Source organism: Haemaphysalis longicornis, unplaced genomic scaffold (assembly GCF_048455015.1).
Source record: "Haemaphysalis longicornis isolate Haplotype H1 unplaced genomic scaffold, Haemaphysalis longicornis Haplotype H1 scaffold_7, whole genome shotgun sequence".
NCBI classification, from domain to species: domain Eukaryota; kingdom Metazoa; phylum Arthropoda; class Arachnida; order Ixodida; family Ixodidae; genus Haemaphysalis; species Haemaphysalis longicornis.
The window spans coordinates 114,486,642-114,503,305 of NW_027526422.1; the positions used below are offsets into that span (position 1 = coordinate 114,486,642).

Here is a 16,664-nt window from a genome sequence, read left to right on the forward strand (position 1 = left end):
TAGATTAAGATGTGCTGGAAAATATGGTCTTTCTCAAAAGCGCTTCAAACGTTCGAGAAAAATGGTCACATCAAAAAAGTTATAGCCTCCGTCTCCATCAGAACGTATGACGAGTGGAAGAATTGGTAAAATACGGACCACCCAACTGGCTGACGTCATTGGAAATTTTACTTCAGCTTGAATGGAACTGGGGAGGGCTGCTGTACATTGTTTGTAAGTAAGATGACTTTTTTGGTAAGATGACTTCGATCTTTACTTTAATAACTTTGAACGGCATTGGGCGTCATTGCGCAACCTGAGGCTGGCATTGCCGCTGACCTTTAGCCACACACACCTCACAAAAAAAGAGCTACACTGCCTAGGATAAGAACTACATTTTGTATATTTCGTAAAGCACTCCTGCTAAACACAAATGTTTACGGTGACGCAGTATATGTTTAACACCCAATTTTCATTCCGGCGAACCGCTTTATACGGCGCCACTCCGGAGCCCCTCGTCGCTACCGCCGGCCCACGTTTGTCAATTGGTATTCCTCTCACCACCACCGAAGCCTCTTTCACAGGTTTCGAAATCGCATGACACGGCGGTAGCGCGGAGAATCAAAAGAAGCACGAATGGGCGTAAAAAGTACCGAAAGCCGCCGCCACCGAGCATGTATTCGCCGCCGTTGCCGCCTCAAAGGCCACCTCACCCAGTGTAGCTGGGATCACTCCCTGTTGAAGAGCAATTTTCTCATTTGCAATGCAAGTGTAAGCCTATTGTTGTTCATCAACTTGTAAGGCTTTACGAACGGCATTTTTACCGGTGTATTAAACGCCTAAGTATGCGCCCAGCATTGTTTGCCGATTTGGGCGTGCGCGGATTTGGGATGAAAGGAGGGTCGCGTGCACGCACAGATGGGCTTCACGCCACTACCGTTGCCATGCTCGTTCAGATGGCGGGACATTTAAACGTGGCATTCTCATGGATTAGTGCGCCTTGTCAGCAGTCGTCCGTAATCGAGCGGTCTGAGTGTTCTACATCTAATGTGAGATGCCAACGACATGGGGAGGAAACGGGCAGCCACATTTTTGTCCGTTACATACAGGGTGTCCCCGCTATCATGCACCACGATTTAAAAAAATAGTAACGGCGTAACTCGAAGAAAATCTAGTACATAATGTTTGCAGTACTGTGGAGAAGCGGGCAGCATTTTTTTTTCGTTAGTGAGACTTAAAGAAATATATTTAATAATTAATCTAACTCGAGAAGTACTGTCCTAATCACTAAAGTGTCAATGAGGCACTTGTAGGTACCCACGAGGGGCATCTAACTGCGCAATTTCCAGCGACGAACTAATTGCGTACACATTTATTCTGACTGATAAAGAAAACCCGCAAAATATGAAAAAAATTACGCCCACCTCCCCTCGCGGGAACCCTGGTGTGATGCAACGCATCTCATGGGGGTTCCATTGGCGTTTTCCATCGAATTGATTACGCTTATAGCAGGGATTCTCACGCGAAGGGGAGGTGGGCGGACGACCGTCGACTGAGACGGCCCGAGCGCGGCATGCCGCTTTATATTCACAGCGCCCGAAGGAGAGGAGAGCGCGGAGAGAGAGAGTACTGCACATGCGCAGCGCGCGCAGCACCGCCCACCGGCGCCTAGCAACGGAGTGAGAGCGCGCTGCACCAACCCTCAGCTGTTTGGGAGAGAGTGTTCGCTATCTGAGAGAGGAGAGGAGGAGAGGCGCAGCTGTGCGGGCAACGCCGGACAGACGCAGGAAGGACAGAGGGGCGAGCATGAGATGCGTTGCATCTAAAATAGCACGTGACGGCGCCTCCGCGCGCATCGTAAAGCAATGCCCTCAAACAGGCTGCCTCTGAGTTAGCCAGAATGAAATAAACAACAGAAAGAAAGAAGAAATCGCCACCGAGTTTGTGTCTTATCTGCACACGCGCCCCGCGAATCTTGCTGTTGCTGCTCCTTCCATGCATGCCAATATCAAGGTGATGCGCTGTCTCTTCGGGCGGGTGACAGGCGAAGCAGTTGCTTTCAATCAACTTATTTGGGGGCGCTGCTTTACAATGCGCCCGGAAGCGCCGTCACGGGGTATTTTTCATAGTTTGCGGGTTTTCTTTATCAGTCAAAATAAATGAGTGCGCAATTAGTTCGTCGGTGAACATACTGTGCAGTTAGATGCCCCTCGTGGGTACCTACCAGGGCCTCATTGACACTTTAGTGATTAGGACAGTAATTATCGAGTTAGATGAATAATTACAAATATTAGTTAAGTCTCACTAACGAAAAAAATACTGTCCGCTTCTCTACAGTACTGCAAACATTATGCACGAGGTTTTATTCGAGTAACGCCATTGCTCTTTTTTAAATCTTGGTGCATGATAGCTGGGACACCCTGATAAATGGAATTTTATCAGGAAGGGGTTCCGGAGAGGACTAGAAGGATGGCGGGGTAAGGGAGAGGATGGGTCAAATTACGTCCGTATCATGATGTCAGCCTTGCGGGAAATTCCAACAGCAAACTTAAAATGACGCCGGCAATGGTGCACTGTGAATGCAAATATGTGTGTAAGAATAAAGCTTGCGTCCGTCTGGGTGTAACGCGCTATGGAACAGGCGCATGTCGTTCCCTTGGAGGAAGGGCAGTGGGAAGTAAAGAAACGTAGGCCCGAACAGAAACGTAAATGGGCGCTAAAAGGACGGAAAGAAGCTGCGGCCACCAGTGCCACCTCAAGCTCCGCCTCGTCATGTAGTTGCAAATCTCTCTCGGATGAACAGCAACTTGCCCGCTTGGAACCCGGACGTGTGGCCAATGTAACTTGTTCATGTTAAAGGGCACTCAAAGCGAAATTTTCGACGGTATGTTTCACTGCTAAGTACGCGCACATAACTGGTTTCTGTTTTGTGCGAGCAGGGGCTGGGAACAGAGAAAGTGTTCGCGCAGCTACAGGTGTCATGCCCACCCTGATGACATGTCTGTTGTGCTGGCGGGAGGATTAAACGGGAACGTCAAACGGCCCATTGCGACCTGTCCGGTGTCCTCAGTGGTCGAGCGGATCGGGTGATGTGTTACAAAAACAAGAAAATGCCTACGACGTGCGAGGGAAACAGCTCCACGTTTGTCCCCTAGAATAAGGATGGCGTTCTCCCAAGCTTTTTCAGCTAATTGGCTAGGTAGTATGCTAGATAATAAATTCCAAACGAACGTACACTAATCCCTTGTTATAACGAAATCGCTTTACTCGAAATATCGCTTTAGTCGAAATTTATTCTGGTCCCAAACCAAACCCATGCATTTTAGGCCGCATTATTCGAAGTGCACGGATAGCTCGACCTGCTTAGAACGAAGTGGCAAGCGGAGGCATGGCCGAGCGGCGGTGACCCAGCGGTGAGTCACGCTGCCAACCAGGCGGGTCAACGCAAGCTGGCCTTTCCGCGGCGATTTTCCGGAGCCGGTCATGCTCGAGTCGCTCCAGCCGACTTTAGACAAACGGTCCCAGTGCGTGGCAGGCTCATTGAATTTCGTTCATAGACATTGATCAATGGCGTGGACGGGACGCGGCGCGAACACCGACACTCGAAACATAGCATTACCAGTGTCGTCGACCACGGGTCCCCGAAATACTCTTGTTTTGCGAACTTCAGTGCTGCGCACCTCGGGGAAAAATTTCCCAGAGATCATGCAAAGCCCCTAGTGCAAAACCGTTCAATTTTCATGATTGTGCTGCGCACCCAAATTGAGCGGTTAGTCATTTCTTTTAGGGCAACAAACGCAACCTCAGACTCGAGCCACGGCATTTGCGGCGCTTTCCAGTGCAAAACTCGCTTAGCGTTCCGCGACGCCATCCAGCACACCCCCCTGTAAATTGACCACAGGCACTGTCACATTAATGGACGGCGATCACAGCCGCATGCAATGCTTGGTCAAAATGGAACAGAGGGTTGCTTACGCCCGTCAAGAACTTGAAACAGCGAAAGCTCACTGCCTTTTTTGTACCTGAATAACGCTTTGCTTCACTGAATACTTTGTGGTTTGATTCCCTGCAGTTGTGGGCAATTAAAGCTCAACTGTTATAGCTTTTTTGAGTGGTCGCTTATATCAAAATACCTCTAATAACGAAACTTTTTCCGTCCCGCTGACTTCGGTATAACGAGGGATTACTGTACTTTGTATCGTGGACTCCGTGAAATGCGTTCAGCTTCGCAGGTCATCCTTCTTTACAGACTGAAAGAGCATTAAATGTTTTATCGAGAAATGGGGTGTGCACGATGTTTAGCGAATGATATGTGTTCAACCGCGCGTGCATCTTGGGGAGTTCCCGTTTCAGTTTAAATTTATGGCCATCAGTATACCTACAAAACACAGAAACTTAGAATTAGTTGCTTTTATGCAAGTGTTTCTTTACAATCACGTTCACGGCACTAGCAAGTTTATTGTCGCGGGCATAGATTGCCTTTTTTTACTTTGTGTGATCCATGCCCGGCTTCGGTGACGCCTGCGCCTGCCCACATGTGTATTCTCCGACTGCACAGAATAACGAACACTAAAGAAAACGTACACACAACCGAGTGTACAACGCAGACTTGCATGTGCCTACGTTGTAGTCTAGGTTGAAGTGACAAGTAGTAGGAGGACTCACTACCAACAAGCCCAGTTCACAGCTCGCCCGTACGTATATACGCCAGAGTAATCGTCACTCCTATATTCGTCACACTGATATACCCCTAGACGGAAACGGAAAAAATGGTCCCGGAAAAGATGGTCCCGGAAAAAATGGTCCCGGGAAAAAATGGTCCCAGAAAAAAATGGTCCCGGAAAAAATGGTCCCATTGACCATTGAGGAAAAAATCGTGCTTCTCTTCAGCGTGCTTCAGTCACCATGTTTCTCTTCAAGTTAGTCGGATGGGAACTTTCTTGCGGTTTTAGTTTGTCCCTTTGCGTTTTAGCTAAAGGGTTGAGAAAGAGTTGGAATGTTTTAATATTCCCATAAGGGGCCGAAATTAACCCCTTTGGAGACAAAAATCTAACAAAGGAAATTAGGTAGACAGACAGACGGCGGACGGACGGAGGGACGAACGGGCGGGCTGGCGGGCGGACGGATGGATGGATGGACAGACGGAGGGACGTACGGACGGACGGATGGATGGACGGACGGATGGATGGATGGATGGTAGGGCTGAGCATTCATTAGAAATTTTAATGAAAGTAATTGAATTAAAACCGCCCAAACAACTGCGAGGCCTGAAACCGTCCACAAACACTTTAGCAAGATAAGAGAGATAGAAGCTGCAGCTGTCTTCAAAAAGACTCATTATTTCTTCACAAGGATATTCTACTCAGTAAGAAAAAGCTGCCGACAACAGTATTTGCAAGTTTATTCAAGCGTCACAGCACAGCCGGCATGAAACACTTCATATTTTCTGCATTTTAGGAGCAACAGAATGTAAAGCTGCTGTCTTGCGATAGTGGGAGTGTGCCTTTTATTTATAGAAAATTACTTGCAAAATACATCGCATACATCGGCTGATTTTATTAGCTGGTGTGCATGCGGCAAAAAGGAGCGAATCTACATCATTAAGAGCTGTAGTAAATAAAAGATCTGCGAAAGGATTTATTAGTTGGCTGCGTAATAAATGTTTCCTGAACAACGTATAAACAGAAATATTAAAATGCTCAATTTATTCAAATAATCGGCGCCAATAAAGATGGCATTAATGTAAATGTGCAAGCACTGTAGTAGGTTATTGGGCTCCATAACCAAAGTTACGCGGAAATATAAAATGACTGTTGAAAACAAGTAAGCACCAGATACATTGTTTCCCTTGAAGCTTGCGCACCAAAACGTGCATGCGCCCAAATCTCCGTATGCCGAAATGACCGTGCGCCGAAATGTCCTAGACCCGAGCGGAGAGGGAAGGGGGGGGGGAAGCGTTTACCGCCATTGTACTTTGAACCCTCATCTAAATTATCGCAGCTATAGGAAGAAGGAATAACGCCCCAGTGCAACTTTGGGAAAATGGCAGACCCAATCTTTTCTTCTGAACATCGTCCAACCTTACTTTATTCTAAATAAAAAAAATTTTAGTCACTGAAAAGAAAATGACGCGCCGTAATATTGCCCCGGGAGAATGTGTCGGGGAAACTGGAATCGGGGCAAATGGCACGCGGGGATATTGCACACGGGGCAAATGAGACACTGGGCTAACGTCACGGGCTTTTCGTGGCGGGGACTCTGCGCGAGGGGCAATCGTAATATACCCCTACGAACATGCTGCTCATTAGTACAATAAATGTTTCTCTCTCTCTCTCTGTTCCTACCCTGGCTGTCGGACCATTTTTTCCGGCACTAATTTTTGCCGGACCAATTTTTCCCGGACCATTTTTTCCGCGACCATTTCTTCCGGGACCATTTTTTCCGGAACCATTCTTTCCAGTACCATTTTTTTCTACACCTATCTCTAGATGTTGGGGCAGGTGCCAGGGGCCCCTGCCATGTGAGCAAAATGATGAAGACTCAGTCTTCTCACTTGTTTCAGCCAGGTCGATGCGTTTTCTAGAAGGCTTACTTGATTATGTCCAGAAGTTTGCCCTCAAAATTGCCAACAACGCCAATGCTATTTTTATATAAGCCCACGTTACATGGTGCACCTTGTATATGCTCTGGTGTTCCCTCGTTCATGAGGAGGCGACATTCACGTTATACGCCGTAATCAAAATATCTAATTCTCTCTTTCTGCCTCTCTCTCTGTATATATATATGCATGCTAGCATGCATATATATATGCATGCTAGCATATATATATATATATATATATATATATATATATATATATATATATATATATATATATATATATATATATATATATATATGCATGCTTATAGCATGCATATATATATATATGCATGCTAAAACAGGGCCTTCAAAGCAACCAGTCATAGCCAGCTGCTCCCGCCCCAGATGCAAGACTTGTAGGCACCTGCAAACAGACTGCGTTGTAAAAAGCACAGCCAGTAATTATGTCCACAAGATTAATTCAAGTTTCACGTGCACTTCATCCAACATTGTGTATATGTTGGAATGCTCAATGTGCCACAAACAGTATATAGGCGAAACGAGTCAACCTATGAGCCTACGGCTTAATGGTCACCGGGCAGATACTCTTAGCAAATCCTCCATAGCTGTAGCGCAGCATTTCAACCAACCAGGCCACAATTTTGATGACCTTAAGTTATATATACTTCAGTCAAATTTTAAGTCTCCTAGGGACAGGAAATACCGAGAATCCTACTTAATTCACAAATTCAACTCCATGGAACCTGCTGGAATTAATGCGTCTAAGGGCAACTTGGAATCCTTGCGATATTCACCGGGAATACAGCATTAGGCATTATCGTGCATATACCTCATCCAAAGACTATGACCGTTCACTCTGCTCTGTACCTGGTCACCTAATTTCTTTTTTTCATTTTTTTTCATTCCTTAGCGTCTAGCTTAGTACTCGCCCTCATCCCTCCAACCTTTGCTTTTGGAATTCAATTTTATTTATTTTATTCCTCTCTCCCTCTTTTTTTTTTTACTAATCTGCGTGGTCTTGTGCCCCGTACGTCACTCTAACTTCATCTTTTCGTTTTTGAGTTTCAGGACAGGCCTGTTCCAGGAATGCTGCCGTGGGTGACACGTGCCATTTCAGTTGCGGGGTCATTGCTTTTTCTTTTGTGTGTGGGTTTATGTGGTTTCCATCCGTCTGTTTTTCTTTTTTTTTCTTTTTTTTCCTTTTTCTTTTTGCCTTGACCTAGTTAGTTTCCCCCCGTCTCTATCTTTTCTTTTGACCTGAGGCTTGCAGACAGTTTCTGATAACAACCCCACCCTCACCGCTTGGACTGCTTCCGGCGGTTCTGAGATCCTTTCCCTATACCCCGCGGAGGGTCAATAAACACCCTCTCATCCTTTCTCTCCAAAAATTCCACGAACATCAACCACCAGCTGACTTCCGTGTGACCTACTTCGCGGCTTAAACTAGACAACCTTCTTGGCCCCTCAATCTCTCCCCCGACACACTCCCAAACCAATCAGCTTGCTCAATTTCCCTTCCATCTTTCCCTCTCCTTTCACCTGGGGTCCTACCCCTATATAAACCGTGCCTGCCAGGCGAGAGATTTGCCCTGAGGAAAGCAAGTTCTCTTTGCTGAAACGTAGGCCACAATCGTGCTTTTACCTTGTTCGAAGTTTTTCTTCTCTTGTGTTCTCTACCATCTTCAAAGTTCTACTACTCCCTATATATATATATATATATATATATATATATATATATATATATATATATATATATAGCGAATCAGAAAATGGGAAATGAGGAGCTCCGTGAAATAAGACAGAAAATAAGGGTTGGCAGTCAAGAAAACCTCGGAAAGCAAAGGGGAGGTTGTGGTGGGTCATAGAAAGAAATGAAGAAATTTTTGATTCGAAAAGAAAGTGGTGAAAAAAATGCCCGCTGGGTGGGATCCGAACCAACGACCTCCAGACTACCGGTCTTGTGCGATAACGTCCCTAAGCTCACAATATATATATATATATATATATATATATATATATATATATATATATAAGCAGTAAAAGAAAACTTCTCGAGGAGCCAGAAAAAATACTTGAGAAAATGGTAGACGCACGATTAAAAACAAAAATAGTGGTTTACTGACGTTTCGACTGCGGGACCAGTCTTCATCTTGAGTAACCTCAAGATGAAGACTGGTCCCGCAGTCGAAACGTCAGTAAACCACTGTTTTTGTTTTTAATCGTGCGTCTACCATTTTCTCAAGTATATATATATATATATATATATATACATTATGCCCAAACGCAGCATAACCATCATCGCTTGCATTGTAGACACTAAGGGGTGTGTTTCCCGTTTAGTCATGTCTTTGCACCCATCGCCATTATCATCTGTAAATGATCATCATCATCCCCTCGCTTCGACTGCGGACGAACGTCTGGGCTCGGCGACCGAATAAAGGCCTTCTTGCGAAAGGCCGTCTCTCAATATATACGTATATATAACACAGACATCAGAGTTGCCAGTCAAGAAAACCTCGGAAAGCAAAGGGGAGGATGTGGTAGGTCATTGAAACAGATAAACAATTTGGAAAGAAAGAAAGTGGAGAAAAAATGCCCGCCAGGTGGGATCCGAACCCACGACCTCCAGAATACCGGTCTGGTGCGATAACCACTACGCTAGCGGCGGGGCGATTTTCCCCTCCACTTTCTGGGGTATTTATGTTTAGGTATTTTTGTTTTTGTTTCCTGTGCTTGGGGGTGGTAGCCAGTGCCACTCGGACTACTCGGGATGAAGGGACCTTCTTTTTAACCCCCGGGCCGTCACTCGAGTGTCTACGACATGTCGAGAGTGGTCGCCCAGCGTTGAACCCTCTTAAGCTTCCTATGGCACCAAGAATGCCAGAACAGAGGCCCTCGCTATGCATGTAGCGAATCAGAATAGGAAATGAGGGGCTCGTTGAAAATAACACCGAATTAAGTGTTGGCAGTCAAGAAAACCTCGGAAAGCAAAGGGGAGGATGTGGTAGGTCATTGAAACAGATAAAGAATTTGGAAAGAAAGAAACAAAGTGGAGAAATATATATATATATATATATATATATATATATATATATATATTGATTGATTGATTGGGGGGTTTTACGCGCCGACGCAACGCAGGCGAAGGCGCACCGTAGTGGAGGACTCCGGACTAATTTTGACCGCCTGGGGATCTTTAACGTGTGGCGAAATCACGTACACACGGGCGTTTTCGCTTTTCGCCTCCATCAGAAAAGCGGCCGCCGCGGCCGGGAATCGAACCCACGAGCTCGTGCACAGCAGCGCAACGCCTTAGCCACTGAGCCACCGCGGCGGATATATATATATATATATATATATATATATATATATATATATATATATATATATATATATATATAGATATATATATATATATATATAAATAGCCTAGAAAGTGAAGGAGAACACAGTCGCCCAGATAGCCGAATTGGTAAGGCATTCGATATGTAATGGAAAGGCGTGGGTTCGGTCCCCACTCTGGGCGCGTGTTTTTCTTTCTTTCTTTCTTCTGTATATTAAAAAAAAGTTTAACCATAGTGAAAAAGAAAAGAGCCTAACCACACCCCTATGCCTCCTTTGGCGTTGTAGACTGCTGCCCTATCTTTCTGTATTTCCTCAACGAGCCCCTCATTTCCTCACTATATTATTCTGCGAAAGCCTAGCGAGGGTCTCGGTTCTGGCAGCCTTGATGCCTAGGTAGCATAAGAGGGTTTCCCGCCAGTTACCCGCTCATGACAGGCTGTAGACGCTCGAGTCACGCCCCGGGGGTTGAAAAGAAGGTCCCCTTCTCCCCGTGTAGTCAGAGTGGCACTGGCTACCACCCTCAAGCGTCAGATACACTTCTAGTAAATATAAATAGCCTAGAAAGTGACGGAGAACACAGTCGCCCAGATAGCCGAATTGGTAAGGCATTCGATATGTAATCGAAAGGCGTGGGTTCGGTCCCCACTCTGGGCGCGTGTTTTTCTTTCTTTCTTTCTTCTGTATAATAAAAAAAAAGTTTACTTCATTAACCATAGTGAAAAAGAAAAGAGCCTAACCACACCCTTATGCCTCCTTTGGCGTTGTAGACTGCTGCCCTATCTTTCTGTATATATATATATACATATATATATGTATATTTGCATATATATATATATATATATATATATATATATATGTGTATTTTTATATATATATATACTGCAATCTCTCGTTTTTCTCGAACTCGCCAATGTTCAAATATTGGATCAGTCGAAACTTTTTTACTCTCCATGCATTTACCTAGCATAGGTGGGATGTGTTGGCACCCCTTATCAAGAAGCGTTTCTTCGAGAGGCGCCGGATATCTCAAAATATTAGCAAGGAGGACCCTCGGCGAAGTCCGCTACAGGCAGCTGAACGGTACATTTATGCGGAGTACGCGCTGTACGAGGCCGATGTTCTCGTTATCGGAATGCTGTGCTACGCCTACATTGTTGATACAGCTGTGGACGACGCAGCTGATCTAATGGACAACGAGGTGCCTCACGAAGTGCCTACAGAGGCAGAGGCAGAAAACATGCTGCGCTTCTTTGCAACAAGTTCAAATGTAGCAGTGGCGAACTATGATTTCTGCGATGCATTGAGCAGCCCAAGAACGGCATTCTGGGACAAAACGCGAACTCGGAACAGGCGAGCATCACGCAGTTCCGTCTTCGGAAATATTAAAAATTTCTTTTTCTTCTGAATTACTTTGTTCCTAAAGCTTGTTTGAACGGTGGCACTTGTTCTAGCATCACCAGCTCTGATATTAATCCCCTCGCTACAAATTTTGGGCATTTCGATTAACTAGAAACGTCGCTTATCTCAAAATTTTCAGTGGGTTTTACAACTTATAATGAACGAGGAATTACGGTGTAATATATATATATATCCACCCGGCGGGCATTTTTTCACCACTTTCTTTCTGACTCCAAAAATTCTTCATCTCTTTCTATTACCTACCACATTCCCACCTTTGCCTTTGCTTTCCGAGGTATTCGGGACTGCTAACGCTTATTCTATTATATATATATATATATATATATATATATATATATATATTTATACAGAAAGAAATGCCGGCAGTCTACAACGCTAAAGAACGCATAGGGGAATGGTTAGACAATTTTTTACCGTTAGTGACGTTACATTATTTTATTTTTTTAATAATTACGTGAGAAAGAAAGAAAGAAAAACACGCGCCCAGAGTGGGGACCGAACCCACGCCTTTCGATTAGATCTCGAATGCCTTTATATATATAAATATATATATATATATATATATATATATACATACAAATATATATATAGAGAGAGAGGGAGAGAGAGAGCAAGAGAGAGAGAAGGCTAAATACAAATGTGCCGTTACCCATATATAATAATATATGTGTGCGTATCATTGTCCACCATGTACTTTCTTTCGAAATAGTTCTTTGGCATGCACTTCATTCCGCAGACCAAGCAAAAAAACTTTAGACAAATTAAAGAAAAGTAAGGTTTTTCAATACATGTGATACCACCTCTACGGCGACAAAAAAATTTCGCGCGATTAAGCTGGCTCACCGTGCACAAAGCCAAACGTCACCGTCATCCATGCAATATTCGGGGCCAGCACAGAAAAGAGTAAGCCCGCCCATAGGACCACGCTCCCCAGCAGTCCAATGTAGAAGGTGGAGAGAAACCTTTGTAGAACTGCCACGATGATACCTGTAAATAAATGCACGATTCACTTACGAGGGCGATTTTATTTTACGAAAATACGTTGGAAGTAAGCCTCCAACAAAACTGCTTAGCCATCCATAAAATTTCCCATGATACGGGTGGCCCACATAACAGGCACGCCTTGATATAGAGGCTGGTATCTGTATGTCGTTGCCGCCGGTATTGGGGCTTGTTTCCTTCCAGCCGACTTGTATGTTAGATTAGAATACAATAGAATTTTATTTCATGTTCTTTAGAGGACATGACGGGGCGAGAGAAAAAGCTGCTGTGAACAGCTTGACGAGCTCTCGCCCCGTACCGGTGTATGGGCAGCAGATGGCGCCTGACGGTATACATCCTAGAGGGCTTGCGTGTAATTGACACAATGCAATTTCAACAAGACACTGTTTTTCTGTAAAATTCAGTAAACTATTACCAAAGAAAATGTTGTTACAACAAATGTCGTTAAATAAACAGAAATGAGAGGGAAAAAAAAGTTTATACAATGTCTAGCGGAACATTGCTTGCATACATAGCCCGAACTGGTACTCTTCGTCAGAGAAAAAAAAAGAGAGAGAGAGAGAGAGAGAAAAAATAAAAGAGAAATCACTATTACAGGTACATACGTAAAAGCTCAGAAATCCTTAAAGAATGAAAGTCAACGCCAAGTTCAATAAATTGATTTAGAAGATTGGGGACAGTATAGGACAACATTTGATTACCATAGTTAGTTCTGCAACAGCGTACCGTCCAATGTTCAGTATGTCGAGTGTTGTACACAGGTACATTGGGAATTACTTGCGCAAAACTAGTAAGGAATTTCTCACTACGCTTTGCCTCGCTTCTTAAAGCAGTGCTTAGGCGGTAATCATAAAAATTGTCTGCACTAATCAGGTTGAGTTTTTTAAGGAGAGGACCGGCTGAAGTGTCGAAAGGGGAATTTGAAATTATGCGAACCGTTTAATTTTGAAGACGTGCGAGTTTGGTGATGTTTGAAGAGGTTGTGGTGCCCCATACGAGGAAGCAATAACGTAGGTAAGACAAGAACAGCGCATTATATGATAGAAGTTTGGTTTTCATAGGAAGCAAGTCCCGAGTTCGATAAAAAATTTAAACGGTACGGGCTAGCTTTGTCATTACATTCTCAATCTGAAAATCCCAAAGCATATGTTCAGAGAAAAGTATACCCAGCGTTTTGATCCTGTCTACTACTTCAATTCCAGTCCCGAGGGTATCCCTGTTTTGCAGGGATACCCTCGTAAATGTACCAATAAACAAGACTATACGAGCACCATCTCTGTGAATTGAATGTGGGATCAGATAAAGCTCGCGGAGTGTTGCCTCCGCGTTAGGGGGCTCAGCTTTCTATTCGAAGTCAACCCATTAGTTTGGGAAGCTGTGTTTATATACTTTAGGGCGAAATTGAAGGCATTGTACTCGGTTCTTTAGGCAAAGTGTGTTCTCGTCGGTGCTTGTTCTGTGCACTTCCTATAGTATGAATGAAGAAGGGCTTATTTAGGGCCAATTCCCTTAGATATTATTTTATACGCAAAAAAAGGCGGCCACCAAGCGGTTTTTGTTTGGTGTAGGCATGCTTGTTGTGAAAAAATTCGTCCATCAGCACCGTCATGCAGTGGCAATAAGGAATTCTGTTTCGTTGTGTCTCAAACCACGCTCGTGTAGTTAGGTTCTCACGTTTTATAACTTTTTTCTCGATTTGTGCGGATATAAAAGCAATCACAAGGAAGAACAATAATAATTTCACTGGCATTGTTTGTGATTTCTATACATCAGAACTTATAAGCTCACGGATGTTCAAATCACTCTCACCAAAGAGACTCGCACCTAATTTGCAATCTCTCGCTGTTTTTATGCCTTGAGAAACAACTCATACCTCCAGTAATTGTAAAGATTACTGCTGAGCATATAACGAGAAAAGCACGCCATGTCAACAGTTTGTAGACGTTGTCTTGCAAGTGCGTGGCATTCAAGGGCAAAGGTTTTCACGTGATAGCGAAACAGCTAATTGTAGCATGTAGCGTCAGACAATGCGCACTTCTAATATTGACTACAAAAGTTTGGCACGTTGTGACCCATATGTAGTGCACAGTTTCATCAAACTTCTTCCGCTTGCTATGGTCACATTAGAAGGAACTGCGCTATTTCATCAACAGATAACAGCGCCGCGAAGTATATTCTCCCGCTGCAAGGGCCATACTTGATTGATCTGTCCCTTTAGGTTACGCTGCATAAAAATATTACTGAGGAATTGTGGGAGCTTCTCGTATCCTCTTCCTTTTTTTGACTGCAAGACCTCTAACAACTGTCAACAATACTAAATCTTGTATATGGCCAACCAACATACGCTACTGCTCCAATCCGTGAATGTTTCTTTGGATTCTACAAAAAAAAACAAGTTGCGGCACAGCGATTTTTCTCGTCCCGTTACATTATCCGTCCGGCTGATCCCCACACTTTTTCTTAGCCTGTAAACCTTACTTAAGCAACGTCCTCACCTGCCACGTGACCCATGATCTGAAGAACACTGCCTGGCCACGAAGCATTTTCTCGGTTTGTGTGAAATTCCTCCAGGAAATAGACGTAGAAGAATCCAAGATTCGACATGGAGGCAACACCGAAAAAGGCGATGAAGCCGGCAGCTATGGCAACGCTCCATCGAGTGTCCACATCATTCATGGTCGTGCAGCGGAGTCGGGTGCTTTCCCCGACATTTGGGGCAGTTGTCACAGTTGCACCACTTGCGGGTCTCGCCTCAGGCATCTTTCTCCCCTCTGCGAGTCCTCTTGTGCTGTATAGTAATAATGCAATGTTTTAAATTCGTCAATAGCAATTATTTTAGGTTTCACCAAACAAGGCAAATCGAATAAATCCCTGAAAGAGGAGAGAGAACTTTCGCTTGATTCTGGCAGGAAAGTGAACAATTAAGGTATTGGACACAGCGAGCCTGGTATACAAAAATGCCCAGGCAAAATTGTAAACGGTGGAGCTGTATAAACTTGAGTTCCATCCGTACCTAGCGTTTCTCAAAACTCGGTAAAGCAGAGGGTACAGGCTGAAAATGCAAGGCCCAGAAGTGTGAGGCAGAGTGGCGCGTAGGCAAAGAGCTGATGAGGAGGTTTGGGGAGTGCAGACCTTCAGAAAAAAAAAACGCTTTCGGTTGTCGGAATCGAAAATGGATCGCTCGCATTATAAAACTAGCGTTCATTAAATTCTGGTACAATCGCATTCCGGGCGCTCGCATGTCCTTGGTGTTTGTAGCGCGGACGATGACTTTCGACATTGGCTGAAATGAAATGGACTATGGCTTCGAGCTATGGCTGTTTGAATTTTGGACTTTAGGAAGGTGGATTGCGAACTTTACATTGGCTCAGTTTGCGTGAAGACAGCTTCACTCTTTAACCACTTTCCTTCTGAAAAAGGGGCTTTGATTTTAACCGGAGAACTGTGTAAGCTTGACTTACATCGGTTCCTGGTGTCGTTAAAAACTTGGCGCAGTAAACTGGAGAGGAGGAACTTTGTAGGCCACGAAGTCTACGGGAAAATGGTGAGGAGGCAAGGAGCTGAAAAGCAGGTGTGTGGAATGTGCATCGTGGCGCAGGTGTTCGGGCGCGGAGGCGTGCGAACATCTATGCAGCGAATGGCTACGCCTAGCTTGGCTGCACCTAGTGATGAAGTAACCTACGACGTGCAGGTCTTCCTTGAGTTCAGAGAGACAGCATACGTTTTTTGGCATTAGTGTCCCACTGACAGGTAAAATTGTCAGACCTAATAAAGGTCAAGTCAAAACTAGTGAAGGCCACCAGCTTCGCTGTTTCCTCGGTATTCGTTTCTTTATTTCGGAGGTGGCCGACTTTTAACACGCTAGTTCACAAAGATCAGTGCTCAAGCGTAGCCCTAACGCATGGACCATGAGGCCGCGGTTGTGGGCGTTCATATAATAGCGCTGGAGTGTTGTGAATTTCTGCAGGATGGCATGTTAACGGCACTGCGGTTGACCAAACGCCTCACTCAGATGCTGGCAACTACTTTTCTATTTATACTATGCCTGAGCGACTATACCATAGCGTACGTAGCAAAGCAATCAATGGCTAAACAAGGACAATATAGTCGCAGAAACATGCACAAGATTGACAATTCTCATATAAACGCTTTCAACAATGCGTTTAAACGAAGTCAAAGACCACCCTTTCAAGCTTCTATACTGGTAACATAAACTACACTTAAAATAAAATCCCGGAGTTATTTGTGCAGGTCAAAGAAAAAGCAGGAATCTAAGACAGGAGTCATTTTTTAATAAAAATGAAGAAGAAAACGCC

The 16,664-nt window shown here is 44.4% G+C and overlaps 1 protein-coding gene across 3 annotated transcripts in view; it reads right to left on the reverse strand.

The window, feature by feature from the left end:
• Positions 1-16,664, reverse strand: part of LOC144146837 (uncharacterized) — a 58,087-nt gene that overhangs the window by 18,395 nt on the left and 23,028 nt on the right. For all 3 annotated transcript variants that reach the window (XM_077678772.1, XM_077678771.1, XM_077678773.1), the window contains 2 exons: positions 14,844-15,136; positions 12,190-12,333 (listed from right to left, as the gene is read on the reverse strand). In XM_077678772.1, coding sequence (XP_077534898.1) covers positions 12,190-12,333; positions 14,844-15,108 — 409 coding nt within the window. In that variant the 5' untranslated portion in view covers positions 15,109-15,136. The remainder of the gene's footprint in view (positions 1-12,189; positions 12,334-14,843; positions 15,137-16,664) is intronic.